Source organism: Eumetopias jubatus, unplaced genomic scaffold (assembly GCF_037043125.1).
Source record: "Eumetopias jubatus isolate StellerSeaLion01/CBP00866 unplaced genomic scaffold, mEumJub1_p1.0 scaffold_6, whole genome shotgun sequence".
NCBI lineage: Eukaryota > Metazoa > Chordata > Mammalia > Carnivora > Otariidae > Eumetopias > Eumetopias jubatus.
Genome location: NW_028274812.1, coordinates 69,785,559 through 69,811,131, shown reverse-complemented (window position 1 = coordinate 69,811,131; position 25,573 = coordinate 69,785,559). Strand labels below are relative to the sequence as shown.

The 25,573-nt window shown below is 43.1% G+C and overlaps 1 protein-coding gene across 4 annotated transcripts in view; it reads left to right on the top strand.

Annotated features, from left to right (window-relative positions):
- The window catches only part of ANKRD6 (ankyrin repeat domain 6), a 181,026-nt gene that overhangs the window by 92,558 nt on the left and 62,895 nt on the right, over positions 1 to 25,573 (top strand). For all 4 annotated transcript variants that reach the window (XM_028108055.2, XM_028108056.2, XM_028108057.2 and 1 more), the window contains exon 2: positions 22,428 to 22,695. In XM_028108055.2, coding sequence (XP_027963856.1) covers positions 22,576 to 22,695 — 120 coding nt within the window. In that variant the 5' untranslated portion in view covers positions 22,428 to 22,575. The remainder of the gene's footprint in view (positions 1 to 22,427; positions 22,696 to 25,573) is intronic.

The following is a 25,573-nucleotide window of genomic DNA, read 5'->3' as shown; positions in this document are numbered from 1 at the left end:
TCAGACTCAGGTTCTTTTTTGGGGGTGGGAGGAACAGTTGGTGTTATGTACTTCTGTGGGGAGGTATACAATGTCTAGTTGCTGCTGTCTCTCTCTGTGATGTTATTACCTGTTGATTGCCAAGATCCATTAATTCATTAGGCAATGTACAGTGGTTATGTTCTGTCATTCCTCCTTCATTTATCTCTGTGCTTCTGTACTATGAAATACTTCTACAAAGAGAAACTTCATCTCATCAACTGTTTGATCACCCTGAGGCATAGTAGGCATGAATAATATAGGACACAAAATCCTTTTGACACTCTCAAGAGTCCTTGTACCTGGTGCTGCTTTTCTAGTGATCTCTTGTCATAGAGAGATAGCTTTCACCAACTGTTTTTTTTCTTAAGTTTTTATTTTAATTCCAGTTATTTCACATGCAGTGTTATATCAGCTTCAGGCATACAATATAGTGATTCAACACTTCCATATATCACTTGGTGCTCATCACAACAAGTGCACTCCTTAATCTCCATCACTTATTTAACCCATCCCTCTGCCCACCTCCTCTCTGATAACCATCAGTTTGTTCTCTATAATTAAGAGTCTGTTTCTTGCTTTGTCTCTCTTTCTTAATTTTTTCCCTTTGCTTGTTTGTTTCTTAAATTCCACATATGAATGAAATCATATGGTATTTGTCTTTCTCTGACTGACTTATTTTGCTTAGCATTATACTTTCTAGCTCTATCCATGTTGTTGCAAATGGCAAGATTTCATTCTTTTTATGGCTGAATAATATTCCATTGTATATATTTACCACTTCTTTATCCATTCATCAATCCATGGACACTTGGGCTGTTTTCGTAATTTGGCTACTGTAGATAATGCTGCTATAAACATTGGGGTGGGGGCACCTGGGTGGCTCAGTCGTTAAGCATCTGCCTTTGGCTCAGGTCATGATCCCAGGGTCCTGGAATTGAGCCCCGCATCGGGCTCCCTGCTCCGCAGGAAGCCTGCTTCTCCCTCTCCACTCCCCCTGCTTGTGTTCCCTCTCCCGCTGTGTCTGTCTCTGTCAAATAAATAAATAAAATCTTAAAAAAAAACCAAAACAACATTGGGGTGCATGTGTCTCTTTGAATTGGTGTTTTTGTGTTCTTTGGATAAATATCCAGTGGTGCGATTGCTGAATCATAAGGTAGTTCTGTTTTTAACTTTTTGGGGAACCTCCATACTGTTTTCTACAGTGGCTGCACAAGTTTGCATTCCCATCAACAGTGCATGAGTGTTCCTTTTTCTCCACATCCTTGCCAACACCTGTTGTTTCTTGTGTTGTTGATTTTAGCCATTCTGACAGGCGTGAGGTGATATCTCATTGTAGTTTGGATTTGCATTTCCCTGATGAAAAGTGATGATGAGCATCTTTTCATGTGTCTGTTGGTCTACTGGATGACTTCTTTGGAGAAATGTTTGTTCAAGTTTTCTGTTCATTTTCAGTTGGATTATTCATTTTTTTTTGAGTGTTCTAAAAGTTCTTTATATATTTTGAATACTAACCCTTTGTCAGATAGTCATTTGCATATATCTTCTCCCATTCAGTAGGTTGCATTTTAGTTTTGTTAATTGTTTCCTTCTGCACGGAAGATTTTTATTTTGATGTAGTCCCAATAGTTTATTTTTGCTTTTGTTTTCCTTGCCTCAGGAGCCATATCTAAAAAGAAGTTGCTGTGCCTTATGTCAAAGAAGTTTTTGCCTGTGCTCTTTTAGGGTTTTTATGGTTTCAGGTCTCACATTTAGGTCTTTAATCTATTTTGAGTTCATTTTTGTGTATGATAATACTATGTATGATATAAGAAAGTGGTCCAATTTCATTCTTTTGCATGTTGCTGTCCAGTTTTCCCAACACCATTTGTTGAAGAGATTGTCTTTTTTCCCATTGCATATTCTTGCCTGCTTTTTGAAGACTAATTGACCATATAATTGCAGGTTTATTTCTGGAGTTTCTATTCTGTTCTGTTGATCTGTGTGTCTTTTTGTGCCAGTACCATACTGTTTTGATTACTACAGCTTTGAAATATAACTTGAAGTCCAGAATTCTGATGCCTCCAGCTTTGCTTTTCAAGATTGCTTTGACTATTATTGATCTTTTGGTGGGTCTATAGAAAGTTTAGGATTCTTTGTCTCACTAAGTGTTTAATGAGTATCTACTTTGTGCAAAGCACTGTGGAGGCAAATAAGGAGTAAATAAGAGTAGGATGTGGTTCTTTAAACTTAAGAATTTTTGTGTGTGTCATTGTTTGGATCAGCTCTAACACCTAAAATTATTTAAGATCATCAGTGTAAGTAATTCAGTGCTAAACCACTTCACCACCTTCCCCTATAAAGTTAAAAATGAACTGCAGGCATTCCTAATTATAGCTTTTAATTATAATTTCAGAAGTTGGTGTCATTTTTTTTCTTCCTATTTGTCTAACAAATTTGTATTTCTCCTCATTAAAAAATGGTAACTTTGTAGGGAGAGTGGGGATTTTATTTGCCCAAATGAGTATCTTCTAACTGTTGAATCTCAAATTGCCAAGCATGTATTTTTCGTGGACTTTTTATGGTATCTTACACTCAGCTTGCTTGACACTGGACAACATTTAGGTCACTAAATATCATGGACATGTAAGGAATATCAGACACGACAAAAGGCAAAGGTAATGTGAATGTTCCCTCATACAGTCTCGTAAAGGAATATATACTGCCTTTGACTTTACTTTTTCAGACTCTCAACGGTTACTCCAGGAACAAATTACTATGTTTTGCTTTACAGATATAAGAAAAATAACATCTATATATCTTCCTATTCTACAGAGAGAGTATCCTGACTCTTCCACAGGGAACCATTATGTGGGTTCTGCCAGTTTCTAGGTATCTCTATGAAATAACCACAGGATGCTTCTGTGGACCCACTATGAAGTAGACATGGTGACAACTTGATCACCTGGACTCCATAAGCCTCTGCTTCAATTGGAGAACTACCATTTTGGTTCTGTGGGATCAGAGTCAGCTTAGACCCATAGCCAACATGAAAAATCTGGCATTCCACTTTTCCCAGTGCCAACAATCCTAGTAAGTGGATCCAGGTCCTTTTGTAGAAGGATCAATGAAATCTTTATCCTATGAGCTGTGTGGTAGTATTGCAGGGTTCTTCCTGGAGAAGACCTAGTCTCTTCTCAGCCAGTGGCCTTTAAACCTTTGAATTACAGCAGCTGATATCAGCCTTCTGATCTCAGATTAGTCTTTTTTTATGCAAGTCAAGTAATATCCTAGTCAGTTGTCTTCCCATCTTGCCCATGGCCAGTCAGCTTTGCCACAGATTCCTTCCTAATGGCCAAAGGGCCTTGTTTGCCCCTGAGGCCTTGTTGGCAATCATGGTATTCATATCCGCCTAGCCTCTGATGGTTAGTTGTCACAGCCTGGCCTCTGCTATTTTGGAATCCTGTCATCTCCCATTAATTCAAAAGAGCCTTATACTATGGCAGCCATCAGGCCACTCCAGTCAACAGAGAACAGAACCACTGGACTTCTCCATGATGCCATCCCCCTCACTAGTACCCTTATCCCTTTAGTGAAGGAAGTGAACTCTTGGCCTTCCTGAGATCATGTTCAGATAGAGAGTTCTTTGGTTCTCTTATAATAAATCCAGTCTAGCACACCCACCTTTTTGCCTTTTGACTCCTCCCTCAATATTCTCCCAATGCTGTCCCAGCATGTCTATTAGTCTCTATAGGCCATTATTGTGCCCAGGCTTCAAGGAGCCATGCCAGCTTCAGGTGTCTGTGCCAGATACTAAGCCACAACTTACAAGGGAGTCCTTTTGTGTTGATACATTCTCATCAGTCTAGCCGGACATTCTTCCCATTGACCCTCCCTCACCCATGTGTTCCTTCGGTTCCATCAGTACAGAACAGTGGAAACTGGAAGTCCTTCACTTTGAAGCTAGTTCCTGCAAGAGCAGGGACTCTGTTTCCTCACAGAGTGGTGCTGAGACCTGACCCTAATTATCGGCTAGGGTGGGTGGATTTTGAGGAAGGGGAGCATCACCTTATGAGGCAGTTGCCTCAGGTGAGGTCTTTGGTCTCTAGGCAAGAAGAGGCAGCTCTCCTCTAGCAAGTAAAAGTTGCTTTGGGGGTTCAGAAAGTTCAGGGGGAACTTGGAAATTCAGGATTCTGGAACTTGTCTGCAAAATGTCCCTATGGCAAGTCGCAGGGTGGCTCCATCTGTGTAAACTTTCCGCACCTGTAGGTCATGCCAAGAGGTGTCCTGAGGGAGTCCCACTCCGTGGTGTCAAACAAACTGCCTCCCAGGTGAGGTGCTGTGTAGGTCTATGGTCAGTAGTTCTGGTTGGAGCAGCAGTGGCTGACAAGGTGAAGTCAAGAGAATGATGAAGGGGTACACACAAGTGGCCGAAACAGGGGTCTCCACGAGACTTAATATGACAAGGTGAGATCAGAAAAATACATCATTTAAACCCAGAACTTCCTGTGTGACAGATACATTCACAGGGTTCACGGAGGCCAGGTTCTTCCAAGTGCCTCAAATCCTAAAAGATGGACTAACTCTTGAGGAAAGCAATATTGAACCAGAGTCAAACTTGGTTGTCTGATCCTGTAATAGCATTAATAATAGTCGTTACTAAAAGCTGGTATCTCTGTACGCTCTAGATTCATTATCTTATTTCTATAACAATGTTTCTATTATCTTATTTCACACTATCTTATTTAATGTTCATCATCATTCTATCACAAATAGATAATATGTCCATTTTACAAAGGAAGCAGCTGACAGAGAAGTTAAGTGCTTCTACTGGTTAAATAACCAGTAAGGAGTGGATCCTAAATTTATCTGACTCTAATGTTAACCAAGTGATTTTTAGCAGCTATGTTGACACCCAACAAAGCCATGAAAATTTAAGGGAGGTAATACTAGTCAGTATTTTATACATATGTAAATAACTCATACATATGCAAATAATTTATACATATGTAAATAATTTCTGAGAAAGGAACAGTACAGCAAGCCAATGATGTTTTTAAAACACCATTTTAGGGGCGCCTGGGTGGCTCAGATGGTTAAGCGTCTGCCTTCAGCTCAGGTCATGATCTCCTGGTCCTGGGATTGAGCCGCACATTGGGCTCCCTGCTCAGCAAAAGCCTCCTTCTCGGAACTCTCCCTCTGCTTGCTGCTTCCCCTGCTTGTACGCTCTCTCTGTCAAAAATAAAATCTTTAAAAACAAAAAAACCCCCACTATTTTAAAAAAGCTGAAAGCAGTGTGATAATTCTTAAAATTGCATCAAACTACAATTAGGAAAAAGTAAAAGCAAAAAAAGAAAGAGAAAGAAAGGAAGAAAAAAAGAAAGAAAAAGAAAAGAAACAACAGAAGGAAGCCCTTATTATGTAGGATCTTTTCTCACTGTGATTGACATTCACCAAGAGGAGCAGTCCCAAGGACCATTAAAGGAATACCCCCTGCAGTCAGTCTTTCTTCAGTCCTTAGTAATTATAGGTTAAATTTTGAACTGTCACCCCTGAAATATTACTTTCAAGGAAATTTCTGATTTATGGAGTACCGTTGGCATTGCTAAAACTGATAACTAGAAAGATCCTGTTACAACTTGTTATTTGGGGGATTACATAGGATGCGTTCCAGCAACAAATTGAGGCAGGTGGAGGGGGCAAGGGTTGTTCTGGCAAGAGGTGGATCTCGGAGATGGGAAACCAGCATTATCACAACCCTCCTCCTGCCAGCTCTGGGGAGCTGCATGCTGAGCAGTTTCGGAGGCATGCTGATGGGACCTGCCTCTTTGGCATGTAGCCCCAGTGTTAATAATGTGTTTGCCCATACCTGAGGACGAAGGGGTAAGGTGGGAAACCATCAAGCATGGTGTCTTGTTCCCAGGCCCTGGGGGAGTTGGGCAGGGGACATCCTGCTCAGCTGATTCTCAGCAGACAAGGGCTCCCTGGAAGAAGCTGCCTGACAGCTTATCCTCGGGAACTCTGGACACAACTCTTACCATCCCTGTTTTTCTGCTTGTCGATATGTCTTCTTTTATGGCAGGATTTCCCCCGTTTGACTAAAAAGGAAGCCTCACTGTGTAACTCCTTATATATTATATAGAAGTTATGTTCTTTAGTGGGTCTAATAGAAATAGTTGATGAGCGTATCCCGGGGATGTCAAAGGTGCATTTTCTAGGAGCCAGTTTCTACTATTTCTGTGAACCTTAACATCAATAACAGTTTATTGGGCACTTTCTATGTATGGTCACTCTGCCAGACACTATCATCCTTTGGAGCTTTGTTATCATTTTCATAAAATTGTCTAGTGGCATGCAGTGTTTTATAAAGCAGTGTGATCCTGAGTCTCAGTGTGTGGGCCGGCGAGCATATGATTTACATAGTAATAATTATGCTTCCATTTCCATTTTCATCTCTCATCATTGGAATACATCCAACTGCTTTTTAAGACTAATTTGATAAAAACTAGTCATGAACTAATGAAATGCTGTTCTTGGTGTTCTCTTCTTTCCATCCATTGGGCATTTGATATGGGCCCATGGGTGGAGTTGAGTCACTTCTTTGGTGGAAGGGGGCAAGGCTGCTCTTGACCTAGAGCAGAGGGCTGTGCTGTCCGGGGTCAGCCTTGTCTGCCAGCAATTTTTCAGTTAATGATATTCAGGCAGTGATAGTTCTTTTGCTCTGTAACATATTTATAAAAAAATAACAAAAGCGAACTAGAGTTAAAGATTTGTTCCTCTTACATGACTTTTTGAAAGCATAGATGACCTCTCAGAGTCATAAGGAATAGACAGAAACCCAGTACCCAGCACTCCTGCCCTGGGACTTTCATGTGCCTTATATGATTCACACAGACCCATAGATACATGTGATTGTGAGAAATATGCATAGAAACATCTGCTAAATTTGAACATACTTATGCATGCCTATGACCCAACAATTCCACTCCTAGGTAGACATGGCATATGTGTCTTCACGAAAAGATATGCATGTAAGAATGTTCATAGCCACACTATTTTCAGTACACAAAATATAAAACCACTCAAAAGCCCATCAGTAGAAGAATGGGTAAATGAATTGTAGAAATTCATACAATGGAACACTACATAGCCATGCGAATGATTGGAGTAGACTATAAGCAACGGTATGGATGAATTTCACAAATAAAATGTGGAATGAGAGAAGCCAGGCAGAAAAGGATACATGGATACATCCATCCTATTTGAGTCTATTCAAAAAACTTTCAAAAATAGGCAAAATGGATCCATGATGTTAAAAATCAGGAGAGTGGTTACTCTTGGGGGTGAAGGTAGAATTAGACGTGCATGAGGGGGGTTTCTGGGATACTGGTGATCTATTTTGTTGACCGAGATGCTAGTTACACAGGTCTGTTCTGTTTCTGAAAGTTCAACACACTATACACTTATTTGTACACTTCTCTGTATATTTTAAATTTTAAAAAGAAAGAATGGCTATATACACATACACATATGTATTACAGGCATCCCTATAATACATAATTCTATCAGAAGGAATCCCTGCATTAATTTAACAAATCCCCGGGTTCCTGGGTGGCTCAGTCGGTTGGGTATCTGCCTTCAACTCAGGTCATGATCCCAGGGTCCTGGAACTGAGCCCCATGTCATCGGGCTCCCTGCTCAGCGGGGAGCCTGCTTCTCCCTCTCCCTCTGCTGCTCCCCCTGCTTGTGCTCTTTCTTGCTCTCTCTGTCAAATGAATAAATAAAACCTTTAAAAAAAATCCCCCAGTGAGCAGAGATTCAGCTGGGTGGAATATTTCTAGTTTGGGGAGGGGTGGGGATTGGAAGGGATTGCATTTTAGTGTGGCCACCCCCACCCCCTTCTTCTTGTCAGTAGCTGCATCCTCCCTCTGGTTTGCTAATTGTCTTTTCATGTTGTCCTTCCTCCAGCATTCCTCCCCTTTCTCCTTCTTTTTTTCTATTGCCCTCTTCCCACCACGCTATTTGTTTGGACATTGGGCTAGATATAAATGACCATCAAAGAGGCGATCTGCCCAAAGGTGGAAAACACATGGAACTGTCCTTGCCCAGGGTTTGGGGAGGAAGCCCCTCTCCCACAGAGAAAGGCTGGAGGGGGTCTGGATTCTTCCCAAGGACCGAGTCCCAAAGAAGATCGATGGAAGCTTGGGAATGAAAGCTTCAGTTATCATAGCGAATCCAGACACACCCTTTGCTGAAGAGAATCACAGCCTCATTCTGTGAGAAAACAATCAGAAGATGGAGGGCACAGGCTTCACCTGGGACTTTACACAGAGGGTCTCCTGCTTTGTAATTTCTCAGGTTGACCCTGTCTCCTGAAGACTGCTGAAACTCAACTAATTAAATATATTTTCATTGTGGAAATAATTTGACTATGATAATAATGAGAAATTCCTGAGAGACCTAATTATTTTAAGATTGTTTAAAACTCTTGGGGATAAATATCTCTGGCGCTAATTTGGGCATATAATAAGCAATTCAAGGTCGGTGTCATTTCTGTTCCTGCAGCCTTCACTATAGGAACCTCTTGTTCTTGTAAAGATGTGGTAGAATTTTAATTTCAAATAATGAACCATAACTGATGCTGGTGACAACTGCATGTGTTTGTCATGTGATATAATTATTATCAAAAGAATTTGGACCAAATTTGCTCATGGTTAATCTATGACTGAAACTTAAAATTTGAACAATAACCAGTTTGAGAGAAAGTCTGAGCTGGGAAATAACCATGAGTAGAGAGAGGCTGAATGTGAGGAGAGCTGACTTCTGGCTGAGCATTCCCCTGAAGCTTGCCCTCCACCTAATAAATAGGTCCTCACCTTCCTGGGATGCAGAGTCTGCCAGGTCAGGGTCCATCTTTCCAAGCATGCACATGTCTGATTGTCGGTATTTGATGGCCCGAGTATGGGGAGAGGCTGCAGAGCCTCCTTGATGGCTAGCTCTACTTGAAGTCCTAATTCCCCTCCTCCAGGGACACTTGATCCCAGCAAAGTTCTGTGCTGAAGCCAAATGCTGTGTCATGCTGTGTTTTGAGTAAGGCCAAGGGACCAAGCTCTCCCTGGGGCAGCCCTTGGGAACTATAAAGAAAAGATGGAAGGATTAAATGATAGGAAGGATTTGGAAATCTAATTGAAGAATTTAGCTTCTGGATGACTTTATACATGTGCACGTGCACAATTAATATTTCCTGAGTGCTGGGCAACCCCTTTGGGTCCCCTCCCTCCTTGGGAGCTTTGTACTATCACTTTGCTATTGCTCAATAACCCTTGCTTCGCTGCCCCCTCCCCCAATTTTTCTTTTTCCTGAGTGCTTACTCTGTGCCAGGTGCTATGCTTGTCATCTATACCCACAGGTAATTCTTTTAGCTGTCTGATGAAGCCAATAGCTACCATTATTATCCCCATTTTACAGATGAGGACATTAAAGCCCAAGAAAGTTATATAACTTGCCCAAAGTCATGAAGCACACTCTGGGTGGAGTGTTTAACTAATCTTCTCCCCTTGATTCTACCTACTTCTACCTCAACCACTCTTAAAAGGGAATTGAGATGGGAAATCCATGTGTGTATAGTCTTTTGCAAACAGTGGCGTAGAAACAGTTGATGTAGTACCAGCATTTCCAGAACACTGGATGTCTCCTTTTGTGGGTGATGGACAGTACTACTATCAAATCACATCTAACCCAGTCATGCTTGCTGAAAGTTGGAGATTTTGAAAAAGCTATTGCAGAAAGTCATGTGGATTAGGGTAAATGGGAGTTGGGAGGGAGGGGTGACATGCATCATAGTCTCTATCGTAGTATCAGATGGATATTATGTTAATACTTCATTGACAGAACAATTGATCAAAATGGGATCACTCACAGGAAATCTGGGTCCACAGACTTAAAAACAATAATTTCTGGAAGACCACATAGCAGACTTTGATAAGTAGAAGCAATCTCTGTGTGTGAGTGGTCTCCTACAAGGGTCATGGCCTTGCCAACTGGGAGACCTCCAGCTTTGAGAGAAGCTTTGAGAGAAAGCCTTTGAGAGAAGGCCTCTGTTCCCTGAGGAACATAGTGGGGAAAAAAATGCCGAAATTATAGTGGCAAGTCACTGTGAGTAGGCACTTGGGATTTTTACTTCTAAGTAGACACTCATGTTAATCTCAGACTTCCTTTTACCATATTTGAAACTATGTCTGCAGGGTTGCATTCACTTAATTCTTGGCTGGCAAAGCAACTTTATGATTGGGGTGTGTGTATGCACGTGCGTGCGTGTGTGAGTACTGTGGTTCACAATTGGGAACTGAAAATCTAACATGGCTGTCTTTCAGTTCAGCAGTGTTTCCTGCAGGTCAACCGTTGAGTACTCAGCCTGAGTTGGCGGCCAGCTGGAGAGACCCCAGTGAGGGTGGCTCTCCACCCTCCAATTCATTATCAAGTGCTTCCCTACTGTACCGTCTCCTTCCTGAAGGAATGAGTGAAGAACATTCTACTGGAGTATGTAGTCAGTAGACACTTAGCCCCTGGAACCTGACTGTTCCTGAGACAGTAGTGAAGGATCCCTTGGTTACAACAGCATCACAAGTGTTGAAGTGACATAGTAGAGTCCTGGCTCTTGGCCATGCAAGTGTGGGTGAGTGACTTTGAAAAGGAAGCACAGCTTGTGATTGGAAGTGACCCCTGACAGGTAATTGACAAAGAGTTATTGAACATCCATTATGTATAAGGCATTTGTGTGACTTTCCTGTGGCTACTGTAACAAATCACCATAAACTCGATGGCTTAAAACAATAGGAAGTTATTCTCTCACATTCTGGAGGCCAGAAGTCTGAAATCAAGGTGTCAGCTGGGCTGTACTCCCTGTGGGGGCTCTTGGGGATAATTCTCCCTTTCCTCATCTGTCCTCTGATGGGTCCAGGTGGCGTGTGGCCTCATCACTCTAATCTCTGCCTCTGGGGTCACACGCCCTCCTCTTCTGTCTTAAAACTCCCTCTGTTTTTCTTCTAAGGATTCACGTGCTTGCATTTAGGACCCACCCAGATAATCCAGGCTAACCGCTGTTCTCAGGATCCTTAACATAATATATCTTTCGTCATATAATTTAACACTCAGGCTCTGGGGATTAGGACATGGACATACCTTTTTGGGGGCCACCATTCAACTCTCTGCAGCATTCAATGATTTATTTGGACCCATGGAAAAATAAGATCATTGACTTGCTCATGGGAGTCTATGATCCAGTTGTATAAGCATAGATATGTTTATTTGTTCAGCAAGTATGTATTCTCATAAGCCATATACCAGGCTGTGTGCTTGCATTGGATTTACAGAAAGGAATGAGACACAGCCCCTGTACTAGAGAAGCTGAGTCTGAGAGCCAAGACATTGTAAACAAGGGTAACCCCAAAGAATTTCAATCTCTTGTGGTCTAGTATTTGTATGGACATCTTCAAATAATCATAATCCAAAGACCAAAAGTAATTTTTTAGAAAGTAGTAATCTTTACTTGTTGCTCTTAAAAAATTAAAGGAAACTGAATTCACAAACTCTCAGTGACATTTTCATATTCCCTTTTCTCTCCCTAATTCTCTCATGTTCCACAATGTTTAGAAGCCTATTGTTTACCACCACTCTCCAGAAGCTCTTGTTCCATCCTCCTTTCTGCATGGCACTACTTGCTCACTCTCCCAGCTCTTTGTTATACGGATTAGCTTGGCCTCCCTTGACAAGTCAACCTTTGCCTTTCCTTTCTCTGCTGACTGCCCTCTGATTCTGCATCCTAAAGCCCAGGAGCCTCTCTGGGACAGTGTCCTTAGAAGAGCTGCTGAATGGAGAAGGCTTTTTAATCAGAAGGGAGGAGGAGAGGCCAAGAATACTGACATCACACAGTTGCAGTCCAGTTTGGTAAATACTTACAGTGAGATTTAAAAGTTACATTATTTTGTATTAGCCTCATTTGATGATTGTGGCAACCCAATGGGTAAAAACTGTTATTCTTCCTATTTTATACATGAGGAAATGAACCTAGATTTATTAAATACACTGCCCAACATAAGTAGTCAAGCTGGGATTTGAGCTCAGGGTCCTTGGGATTTGGGCCTTAGGAACCTGGAGGATGGAGTAGCATTGGAGGAATCATCTGAGAGAAGGGCACTTTGAATCAGGTTTGAAGGATGAGAAGGAGTTTGGAAAAGATTTAAAGAGCATTGTAAGCAAAAAGGGCAGGGTGGTGCTTTTAAGGTTCTGAGTACCTGTGTGGCGAAGCCAGGGTGCAGAATGGGTGGGTGGGGTGTCAGCAGAGCAGGTGGTTGGAAATAGAGGTAAGACTGGGCCATGTGTGGATTTGTGTCTCGCTGGACTTTGTTCTGGGGGAACGTGAGTCACTGAGGTTTATAAGCAAAGGGGAAGCATGATCACATTTGTTGTGAAAAGGCATTCTGAGAGTGATCACATATACTGAGGTGGGGAGGGGGTGGGGAGGACTTGAGACAGGGAGACTACTGTGGGAGGCAGCTTCTGCACTTGAACTTCTTTCCTGTGATTAGCAGTCTCCATAGCCCCCATATGATCTGGTCATAAAAGGCTCTTTGGCTAGAAGCACAGAGGATGAGAGGTCCATAGACAAAGGCAAAATAATTGGCCCCAAAGACATAAGTGCCACAACCTAGCAGACTATTGATTGACAGATAGAAGTAATGACTCCTCCTGCATTGCAGCTCATCTGTCTACTCCATTTTTGCCATCTTGAAACAAACTGGAGAAGTTTCTCATTACTCTCCTTCCTCTAACACTGACACATCAGAAGGGGGAACTTCTCTCTTACTGGCACAGTGATCTTCTAAGGCCCAGTCAGAGGAGAGAGAATTTAATACTGTTGGCTCAATGGCTCTATCTTTCCTGAGGGTCAAGTTTAATAAATCCTAACAACTATCTGGGCAGGTTATATTGACTTCTTCAAAGTTATCTTTTATTGCATTTTGAGCCAAAGCACACTCACTGTCAGAATCCTGAACATTAGTCTGGCCTACTTTTCCCTTGGTAAAAACTCATCTGCAGCAGCAGATTCCCTTACACAAGCTGAAAACTACTTCACCTTTCTTATCCCAATTTCCAAGTTTAGATAATCACAAGCAGAATTTCAGGAAACATCATTAGCATCTAGTTGGAGGCCACTGCGATAGTTGAGGTAAGAAATGATGACATCCTGAATCAAAGCAGTGGCCATGCAGCTAGAGAAGAGAGAACAGAACAAGGAACATTTAAGTACCAACCATACAGCTGTGCTTATATTTACTGAGCACTTTCTATGTGCCAGACATTGTACAGTGTGTGTATTAATTCATTTCATCTTTGCAACAACCCAATGAGGTAAGAACTGTTACTCTATTTTACACCATGAGAAAACAGGCTTAGAGTCATTAGAGACTTGCCCAAAAAGTAAGTGGCAGAGCTGGGGTTTGAGCCCCAGGAATCTGACCTCAAAACCCTCATTTTTTAAAAGATTTATTTACTTTATTTGTTAGAGAGAGCATGTGAGCACAAACGAGAAGGGCAGAAGGAGAGGGAGAGGGAATCCCAAGCCGACTCCACACTGAGCATGGAGCCAGATGCAGGGCTTGATCTCACGACCCTGAGATCACGTCCTGAGCTGAAACCAAGAGTCAGTCATTTAACTGACTGCACCGCCCAGGCACCCCTCAAAACTCTCATTTTTAAACCCTGTGTATTACTGTCTCAAATCAGGAGGATTTGGTAATTTATGGAATGTGAGGGTGGGGGAAGGAGAATCAGAGAATTGGGAGGAGTTCCAGATTAGGGAAATAGGCAGATAGATGAAAGGTGGAGCCGCTCCCCAAAATGGGGACATAGGAAAAGGAATGGGTTTGAAAGAAGGATGATAATTTGGTTCTGAACATGTTGATAGGGGATATCCAAGTACGATGTCTTTAAATGGGCGGGTGCTTAAAATATGGAGCTTCAGAGAAAGTGATTGAGGCTAAAGAAGTCTGTATCTAGGCAGCAGAGGGGCATGTGAGCAGCAGCAGCAGGGGTTGGGGAGGTGGGTAACAGATTTTCTAGAGAAGAAGATGAGCGGAGAAGGCAGTCAGGGATAGAATCTGAGGCACCTGCAACATTTAAGGGACCAGGGAATGAAGAGCCCTTGAATGAGAAAAAGAAACAGTTCAAGGGGTGGTAGGAGAATGAGGAGAGATTAGGCCACAGAGACCAGAGGAGAAGGAAGTGTGGTGAAGGAATGGTAGCAGTGCCTAATGCAACAGAGAAAGCACATAAGGTAAGAACTGGAAGTTACCACTGCATTTGGCAATTAGGTCAATGTAAAATCAGCTGGTGGGAATGCAAAGTATTATAGCCATTTTGGAAGACGGTATAGCAGTTTCTTGTACAGCTAAACATTTTCCTAACATATGATTTAGCAGTGGTATTCCTTAGTATTTACCCAAATGAGATAAAAAAGTATGACACACAAAAACCTGCACATGAATGTTTATAGCAGCTTTATTCATAATTGCTAAAACTTGGAAGCAATGAATATATCCTTTGATAGGTGAGTGGATAAACAAACTGTGGTACATCTGTAGAATGGAATATTATTTAGTGTTAACAAAAATGAGCTATCAAGCCATGAAAAGACATGGAGGAACCTTAAATGCATATTACTAAGTGAAAGAAGCCAACTGAAAAGGTTATATACTGTATGATTCCAACTACATGACATTCTGGGAAAGGCAAAACTATAAAGATAGTATTAAGTCCAGTGGTTGCCAGGAGTTGGGGGGGAGGGAGGGATAAACAGGTGGAGCATTAGGCCTGTGAAACTATTCTGTGTGATACTGTAATCGTGCATACACCTCATTATACATTTGTCCAAACCCACAGAACTATACAACACAAAGAAGGAACCCTAATGTAAACTTTTAATGGACTTTAGTTAATAATGATGTATCAATATTGACTCATCAATTGTAACAAATTTTCCACACCAATGCAAAATGTTAATAATAGGGGAAACTGGCTGGGGGTGGGTGGGGTACGTGGAAACCCTTTGTACTTTCTGCTCAGTTTTCTGTAAACCTAAAACTGATCTAAAAAATAAGATCTATTGATTAAAATAAAAAGAAAGGAGGAAAGAGGAACGGAAGGAATAAAAGAAGAGATATACAAAGGAAGAATGAGAAAGAAAGCCATGTGCGTACAATCTTCAAAGTGTAACATGAACCCATAATTATAATTAATCCAGTTCTTGGAAATCTTGAATTCTAAGTTGAGTAAAAATATGACTCGTTTCTCTTGTGCTTACCAACTTCTAGAGCTCCCCATCACAAATGCAAGATACAAACTAATGTCTTTGGCATGATATGAAATTTTTTTCACAGCCCAACTTTGCAACGTGATCTCTGGGTCATCACCCATGTATTACAAGCTTCAGGTGCAACAGTCTCTTTGCTTGTCTTTCCCACTCATGACATGCACTTCCAGGCTACTCTGCCTTTTTGCTCTTGCTGTTTCTTCTGCCTATTTCCTCTCCCTTTCTCTAGCTAACAAAATCATACACATCCTCCACCAATCACCCCACACCTACCCTTCTCTGTGAGAACTTTGCTGATTCCTTTCACGCCTAGCACACTAAGCAAGAAAGCTCCCTCTCCCGGTTTCTGTCTTTCTTTGTGCCCATCTCTTCAATAAATGCATAGTACAGTACAACATCAACAACAAACAGCTTAGTGGGAAAATGGGGGGGGGGGCAGAAAGAAGCCTGATCAAAGCAGATTTAAGAAGTGGGTGGAAGAAGTGTATGCATGGAAGGTAGATTATTGTGTGGGGATTGGTTTTCTTATAATTTGGCATTGTTTGTTTTGGTTTGTCTTTAGCATTTGTGGTTTTACCCAACAGGGATTGAGGGTAGCGAAAAGAAAATTCTTGAGTGGCTGTGGTGCTGTCCAATGCTTGCGGTGCTGACGGACGTGCGGCACTGGGTAGGGTCTGTCTACAGATTGGTAACTCTTCTCCCCGGAGCGGTGGTCCTCTATTTTGAGGAGGGAGGGAGAGAGGAGAATGACTACATCCATTTATTATCTCATGGGGGTTCAGGAGCCATAGCCTGCCTCATCTGTGGAGGAAGAAGAAAAAGGTTTGCTGACTTGGTAGAGACTTACTTCCTCTTTTTCTCATGAGATCCACAGGCTTCTGAAGACAGTTAATGACTAGAAAAAGCAATTAGTTTTTAGTTTTTCTATCATCCACTTAACAGACATTAAAGGCTAACAGTATTCCAGGAACCAAGCCAGGCACTGGAATATAAGATAACCAAAACAGGGTTCCTGTACTCAAGGAGTTTAGTCTAAGCAGGAAAATCAACCTTGAGCCCATGCCAGCAATTACATGTGAGGGGAACTGTCTTAGTTCAGGCTGCCAGAACAAGATACCATAGACTGAGTGGCTTAAATAATAGAAATTTATTTTCTCACAGTTCTCAAGGCTGGAAGTCCAAGATCAAGGTCCAGCAGGGTTTGGTTTTCAGTAAGGACTTTCTTCTTGGCTTATAGGGGGCCAGTTTCTTGCTATGTCTTCATATGGCCTTTCCTCTGAGAATGGGCGTGGTGGGGGGGCAGATAGGAGAGTGATTAGAGTAGGGGGAGGGACTTTCTTTGATGTCTCGCCTATAAAAACACTAATCCTATCAGATCAGGGCCCCACCCTTATGACCTCACTTTATCTTATTTACCTCCTAAAGGCACTCTTTCCAAATAGTCACACTGAGGATCATGGCCTCAACATATGAATCTGGGGGAGGGGAACACAACTCAGCCCATAACAGGAGCTTATAGAAAACTGTAAGAACACAGATGAGGGCATAATCGCCTTGTCTAGGTAAAGAAGGCTCGGCGATGACTTGGTGTGGATTTTGAGCATGTGGGTATCAGTATATGTGATTTTGGTAGCCCCAGTTTGGAGGCTCTGGTGATCTAGCAGTGCTGGGCAGTCTACAAGTGACTATCATCCCATGTAAAAAGAAGAGGTCTCTATACCACAAGCTTTCTGTCAATCATAACTTTATTCAATGATATTCTTAGGCCTCTGATACTATTTTTATATGTGTTAACAGCTTTTCTTGATGGTAGAGTATGTCACAGGTTTCCAGATGTCACTCAGCCTTTGCTGCAAAAGCCTCTGTATGTCTCCTGCTGAGGGGATTATTTCAACGATTCAGTAACTGTCAGATTCAGAAGTACTGTACTTCACGTGGCTCCAGAAATAAGCATATGTGTTTCTTTGCAATAGTGAGGTGTGTAAAATGAGTCATGGGCTTGCTCAAAAGGGTGTTCTGCCGCTGTTGTCCCTGTCTTTGGCAGATAGCATTTGGGGACCCCAGGCTCTGTGAACAGCTAGGGCTGTACTGTCCTCATTGATAATATTATGTGGGGTACTAGTCTCAGAAAAAGGAAATGTCCCAGAAGTTTTGAGAAAAGTAACCACTCCTTTCTTTATACTTGTCACATTAGGTTTACATTTCCCATTTGGCACCTGGCCTTTGGGGCTTCATTAAGACCTATCAGGGTCAGTTTCTTTAAGGTAGGGAGAGAGTCACATTGCTCCCTGTTCTAACCTCACTTGGGAGTCCATGATGGCAGTGTCCCAGCAGTGATCACTTTTGGATAAACCAGTACGATTGTTATGTATTAAAAATAAGCTTTTCGGGGCGCCTGGGTGGCTCAGTCGTTAAGCGTCTGCCTTCAGCTCAGGTCATGGTCCCAGGGTCCTGGGATCGAGCCCCACATCGGGCTCCCTGCTCAGTGGGAAACCTGCTTCTCCCTCTCCCACTCCCCCTACTTGTGTTCCCTCTCTCACTGTGTCTCTCTCTGTCAAATAAATAAAATCTTTAAAAAAGAAAAAAAAAAGCTTATCATTCTACCGGCACTTTGTCTGCCCAGTGGAATTCAGTCTCTCTGTAATGCACTGCCCTGAGTCTGGCTATTCTCCCCTTGGTATAAGCCAGATAATGGCCAAAGCAGAATCCTAGCCTCTTGCCCATAAGAGCTGCTACCCTCAAGGAAATGGGGGCAAGGCCTTGAGCAGGGAGGGTGCTTGGAGGGTTTGCATTGAAAGTAATGTTCCCATCTTCAGGGCCAACAATTCTGGCTTTCAAAATAAGGAAAAAGTGGTAATATGGCTCAAGTCAAAATGAAAACCCTCTTCCTTTCTATGACTGCTCTAGTTGGGGAGTTAGTTTTCTGTTGCTTCAACAAGTGGTCTGGAGGACACCCCTGTGATGGTTAGGGCCATTGACAGCACTTGATCAAAACTTGACAGCTTTTCTCCCTATCTCCTCCCTTCCCCCGCCCCACTGAGACTCTGTTTAGAGGAGCGTTTGTGAGACAAACTCTGGGCTTACAAACATTGAAACAGCTGCTCTCCCAGCCCCTTGACTGCTGTACTGCTGCAGTCACAGTGCTGGAACTCTCTGCCGAGGAGGGTGCAATGTCTGGATCTCTGCTGTTCCCTGTTAACATAAAGGCAGTTCATTACAGGTTTTGACCCTACCTGCATTCTCCCTCCCTTACAACATGCACATTCATCTCTTCTCCTGGTATTACTGCTGCCAGAATGCAAACTTCGTCTCTCTGTCATCTGAGCAACATTCAAAAGCATTCCGCCCATTTGTGAATTATTCCCTGACTCTTGATAGGGCAGCGTTACAGGTCCTCTGCCGGCAGAAGGGAGCAGTTCGACAAGACCTGAAGACCCAAGACTTTCAGAAGCTGTGACGAGCAGACTAGGAAGCCACAAGACATTGTGAGCTGAGTGGATGTCTTAATAAGCTTTTAGATGTGATTTGGCCAGAGTTGGCAGAGGAAGCTCAAGGGAAACAGGCGAGTAAATCGTTGCAGACCCACTGGGCGTGACAACCCTAGGAAGCTAATGATCTCTCCAGGAAAGAATTGACAGCAATTATCCAGCAACAGAATACCATGTAGAATGGGGAGGACAGACCCCCGGATGTGAGTACAGTCTCTCTTCACTACAGGGTTTTGAGCAGTAGGAGCAAAGCGAGTTATTGTAACTGATGGTGCTCCCTAACCACTGGTTCTGGGTGCCTGTGGACTGTCTCTGGGTGGGCTGTGCATAATGTCCTGGCTGGGACTTTTGTTTGCCAGGTCTCTTCTAGAATATTTTGTCTGTCAGGAAACTGAATGTAGTGGTTTGGGGATATTGGTACCAGGAGACTTTGTTGTAAATCCTCAAGAAAACAGCAAGAGCAAACCTCATAGACCTTTTGCTATAAAAAGAAAACAGATTGCATCACAGACCAAGCAGCTGTGTGGCCCTCTGGCATTCGTGATGAGAGAAAAAAAAGCATTGGCAAATTGGAATGCAGTGAAAATGGGGCAGTGGGCTAGGAGAAAGGAGGGAAATCTTTCTTAGGAAGCTAAATACTTTCTGGATTCAGGAAGCTCATTGAATATTTATGATCGTGGATTTATTTCATTTCTGCTTAAAAACTGGCAGCATGTTTGCATTTAATGTTTTTCTCTGGAGCCCTGTGAAAGTGAGCATTGTGACAAAGAGGGATGTGATTGATAGATGTGGGGCAGAAGAAATTCCTCACCGCCAGCCGTGGGAAGTGTCTTGAATGATAGCTGATCTCTTTGGAAGAGGAGGCTCAGATTTAATGAGGGAATGGGGCTGCTACAGCCTGGGGACCCAACAGGTTGGCAGTGGAGTTTAACTCATTGATTGCAGACTGGTTGCCACCTCTTTATTCGCCTTCCTCCCCCACTTCTTGTTGGGGGACCTCTATCCCCCTTATTCCTCTCCCTCAGCCCGACTCTGCCTGGCCCGATTTGTTAGTTCAGAGGTGTCAGACAAGAAGCTGAGTATCCCCTTATTCCAAAAGGATGGAGGTGTAGAAAGGAAGCCAAAAAGAAGACTCAGCCACTTTGATCTCTTCCCACCACGCTGTGTGTAAATGCAACTGTAGGTGAATGCTGGAGGTCCTACCAGCAAGCCTATTACTGGATTTAAATTGAGAATGAACTTGAGATGCCCAAGCACAAAGGGATGATGCTAGCTGCAGACTGGTAACTGGAACCTTGGATTCTGTTCCTGATTTTACAGGCAGTTTTCTGTGCAATTCTAGTTGGGGGAAGTATCCAAAATCCTATAAGCAATATGTCCTAGAGCTGCCCTGTGCCTCTGGCAGGCTGTGCATTGGCCATGGTGGAGGGGGTCGGGTGGAGTGGGGTGGGGAGTGGGGAGCATTTCATTCTTAAGTAGCTGTAACTGAAAAGCAAAAAAAAAATTAAAAATAATTTTTAAAAATTCTGTTTGGCTAACATTTCTCAACTGTAGTGTTTTTCTATCTTAAAAAAAAAGGAATAGTAATGTGTGCTGGATTTACAAAGGGCTGTTTACCAAAGGTAATTATGTAAACAAGGCTATCTCAGAAGACTGCAACCATGGCAATAGGTGTCTAGGAGCTGGATTTATTGTCTGGGACAGGCGGGGAGTGGCTGTCCATGTACTGTGGGCTTGCTGACCCACACATCTGTTGCTGGGGAGACTGGACAGCACTGCTGGTCTGCAGCTCGTGACCTCGGCTGATGGGCTGCACTGAGTTTGCAGCAAGGACATCTCTGTCTATCCCCAGGAGCTAAGCTCTGAAGTAAAATGAGTGAAATTTTAGTCACGATAACAGTATCTGTATGAACTGGGCCATTGTAGTTGAGACATTCAGATGCCCATTACAAGAAAAGTTTGGGTACAGGAAGGTGGCCATTGAGTGCGCAAAGATAACAAATGAGTAAATGGAAGAATGTGATTGTGGAGGGAGAGCATTTAGGAAGCCACAGCTAATATTGTATTTTCCTGCCTTTTGGGGCTGGAATGCTTTTGCAGTATTGGGGCAAACAGAACAGAAGCTCAGTATTATTGGTTTGAAGGTACCACAGATCATCTGAATAGAGAGACAATGTATCCAATGTTTACAAAAACAAACCACTCTAAACAGTGGAACGGTCTGGGAAACATAAAGCCCAAACTAGTTTCTCACTGGGACCCTGGGAATCTCCAGTAGCATTTCCAGCTCTGTTTCTCTGCTTTGAATCTCAACATTACCCTTTCACTGGCTCATTCATTCAACCAGGGTTTCCGGTGCATCCCAGGGCCTCTGACCGTGTTAGCCACGAACAGAGGAGTCCTCTGCTTTGGAGCATCCCTTCTCCAGGTTTGTTGTGCTTTCAGTGAGCAGAGCAGGGTGGATTGGTTTGGGTTTTTTTTTTTTGTTTTTTTTTTAAGATTTATTTATTTGAGGGGTGAGGGACAGAGGGAGAGAAGGGAGAGAGAACCTCAAGCAGACTGAGCCCAGTCGATCCCAGGACCCTGAGATCTTGACCTGAGCCGAAATCAAGAGTCAGTTTGGGCCACCCAGGTGCCCTGAATCCTTTACTTTTGACATAATTACCAGTGGCTTTGGTTTGCTCTAATGGTGGCCCAGGGCTACTGATAGGAGTCAGTCTTTAAAATTCTGTCCATTTGCCATTTGGTGGAAAGAAGAGGTTAAGTTTACTGCTAGCTACTACCTCCAGACCACTGCTCTGAGTGGGGCTTCACATCCTAGAGCTGGTTTTAGTAGGCCTTTTATTTCCCATTAGGCACAGAAGCAACAGAAGCAGCCCCTCCCGGTGCAGTTGGCAGCGCGCACTGTCAGTGGTTCTAGCATCCTTGTTGTTCCCAAAGGGGTTGTTCCGACAATAATTGGAACTGGGAGATGGCCCGGGCCTGTGCCCAGCTCTCCATCTGTCCGAGAACTCAGGAAACTGCGCTGTTTACAGTGAGGCAAGGATGAAGCAAAGGAACTGCAGTAAATGCTGGGACAAAATCCCAAGGATCTAACCCACTCCTCAGGGTCTCCGTGGGGTGTGATCCACAGGCACCTTCACCTGCCAGCAGAAGCAGCGTGTTAGCTGTGGTGGACCCACAGAACATGGTCTAGAGGCCCTTTGAGATCATACATGGTATAGTTACCTGCCAAAGACAGGCCTGGAACCCCCGTGATGTGGATGGGATTATAGCAGGTCTCTGCTACCTAGGATGGAAGTGCAGAGCAGACCTCACGGTTTTGGTTATAATCCTCTGGAGAATGTCCCTGAAGAGGGAGGAAGGGAGGGAGATTGGCACATTCTGCTGCCTTCTGTTTCCCAGTTCAGGGGCTTTGGTGTGCAGAGTGTGCTTCGTGCTTGTCCTGTCTTTACCCAGCTTCTGTCCCCTGCCATGAGCCCTCAGCAGATGCCCTGAGATCAGAGAGAAGACGTGTGGCCCATCCTGTGTGCTGAGTCGTGCTGATGGCAACTTTGTTTTGTAATCCCTAGGTCCTGAAGATGGCATAGTAATAACAGAAGCACCTTCTAAGGATCGGGAGCATCTTGACCCGTGGGAGCCTGCCCGGGCCAGTGGCACCGTGTTGAGCTGAAGGAACTTGTCTACTGCGTTCCTGAAAACCTCTTTCTCTCCTAATTCATGAGCCAGCAGGATGCGGTCGCTACACTTTCAGAACGCCTTCTCATAGCTGCGTACAAAGGCCAAGCAGAGAATGTCGTTCAGCTCATCAACAAGGGCGCCAAGGTAGCAGTTACCAAGGTAACAAGAAGGAAAAAAAAAAAACACTTTAGCCATTCCCTGAGAAAAAGCTTACCTCTTAATAACCATTGTCTGTACAACTGTTGTGTTTGGTTTGAAGCTTTCATAGAACTGGCTTCTTCTTTTTTCCAGTCATGACAGTTGGGGAGAGGGAAGGGGGATTAAAATGCTTTCAGTGCTATCTTTCAAATGGAGTGACTTGTAATTAGCATTTGACAGTCTTTAAAATCACAGTGTGGCTTTTTCTCACCTACTTCTTTAGCTAGATGGATAAGAGATCTCTCTGGAGAAGTTGGGGTACAAAAACTTATTGGGAAGAATGTTTGTACAATAATTACATTAGACCAACCTGTGGACAGGGCAGCCCATCTGCTGTGCAGAGCCTCACTGGTCCCCTCTGTACAGTGACAGGCTTGGACCAGACGGCGGCCACCATCTCTTTGGGCTTTCATTTCATATGGGTCAGTAAAAATGTATGGTAAGCTTTGGAGAACATTGCTTACCCCCCACCAACAGATAATACCATGGGAGACGAGAGAACATACTGGCCAATGGGCAGTTTTGTAGCAAAACGGAGGAAAGTCAGGCTACAGAGTTAGGTGACAAGTTAAAATACAAAGAGGAGATAATGCTGATGGAAAATACTTATTGAGCACTTAGTATTGCTCTCAGGACTTTACAGTCCTCTAGACGAGGTTCTTTTTTTCATCCCCACTGTAGAGATGAGGAAACTGAGGCACAGAATGATATAAGTAACTTGCTCAGGGTCCTTCAGCTGTTGAGTGGCAGAATTGCTACTTGTACTTGCAGAGTCTGGCTCCAAAGCCCACCCTCCAGGCCACCCCAGATAGAGCTGTGGTAAGAAGCAAAGTTTAGTTTTCAAATGGTAATGTCTGACCACCAGTGGCAAAGATTGGCCACATTTTCAGTTACTCATATGCAGTCTCTGTATTTCGTGATTCTGATGTGTGCTTTTTTGGCATCACCAAGCAAGCAGTTTAACAGTTTACGGTCTCAGTCTCACAAGAGTGCCTCCCTGCACCGCCCCCCCGCCCCCACACAGATGCAATTGCCAAACACAGGTTATCACCTGTGCTTCTAACCAACTGGTTATAAATCAAAGGTTCCCACAACTCCCTCCTTGGGTTCGATTAATTTGCTAGAGGCAGTCACAGAACTCAGGAAGACATTTTGCTTACTAGATTACCAGTTCATTATGAAAGGATATGATATAACTGAGGATCAGCCAGATAGAAGAGAGACATTAGGGCAAGATATGAAGAAAGGGGCACAGAGCTTCCAGGCTTTCTGAGTGCGCCACCCTCCCAGCACCTCCATGTCTTTACCAACCCAGAAGTTTTCTGAATTCTCTTGGGTTTTTATGGAGGCTTCATTGGTAATTACTGATTGACATTCAACTTCCAGCCTCACCCCCCCTTCCCTGGAGGCCAGGGGTTAGGACAGAAAATTTAACTCTCTAATCAAGGTTGGTTCCCCTGGCAACCAGCCCCCATCCTTAGGGGCTTTCCAAAAGTTACCTCATTAATAAAAACTCAGGTGGTTGAAAGGGACTTACTATGAAGAGCACACTTCTTTCACTTTTTTGGATCTGGAGCTATTTCAGGAACTGAGGACAAAAGACCAACTACTGTAACAAAAGATGCTCCCATTGCTCTTATCACTTAGGAAATTCCAAGGATTTGAGGAGCCGTGAGCCAGGAATGGGGACTAAAACTAAATATATATTTATTATAAAGACATTCCAGGCTCATGGATTAGAAGAAAAAATATTGTTAAAATGTCTATACTATCCGAAGCAATGTACACATTCAATACAATCCTTATCAATATACCAACAGCATTTTTCACAGAACCAGAACAAACAATCCTAAAATTTGTATGGAACCACAAAAGATCCCAAATAGCTAAAGCAATCTTGAAAAAGAAAAACAAAGCTGGAGGCAATCAGAATTCTGGGCTTCAAGTTATATATTACAAAGCTGCAGTAATCAAAAAAGTATGGTACTGGCACAAAAATAGACACATGGGGTGCCTCGGTGGCTTAGTCAGTTAAGCATCAGACTCTTGGTTTTAGCTCAGGTCATGATCTCAGGGTCATAAGATCGAGCCCTGCATCAGGCTCCACGCTCAGCAGGGAGTCTACTTGAGATTTGCTCTCTTCCTCGCCCTCTGCTTCTCCCCATCCCCACCCCCCCAAATAAATAAATAAGTCCTTAAGAAAATGGACATATAGATCAATGGACCAGAAAAGAAATCCAGAAATAAATCCACAATTATATGGTCAATTAATCTTCGACAAAGGAGGCAAGAATGTACAATGGGAAAAAGACTCTTCAACAAATGGTGCTGGGAAAACTGGACAGCAACATGCAAAAGAGTGAAACTGGACCACTTACAGCATACACAAAAATAAATTCAAAATGGGCGCCTGGGTGGCTCAGTCGTTAAACGTCTGCCTTCGGCTCAGGTTATGATCCCAGGGTCCTGGGATCGAGTCCCGCATCGGGCTCCCTGTTCGGCGGGAGGCCTGCTTCTCCCTCTCCCACTCCCCCTGCTGGTGTTCTTGCTCTCGCTGTGTTTCTCTCTGTCAAATAAATAAATAAAATCTTAAAAATAAATAAATAAATTCAAAATGGATTAAAGACCTAAATGTGAGACCTGAAACCATAAAAATCCTAAAAGAGCACAGGCAGTAACTTCCTTGATATTAGGCTTAGCAACTTCTTTCTAGCTGTGTCTCCTGAGGCAAGGAAAACAAAAGCAAAAATAAACTATTGGGACTACATCAAAATAAAAAAGCTTTTGCACAGCAAAGGAAACAATCAACAGAACTAAAAGACAACCAACTGAATGGGAG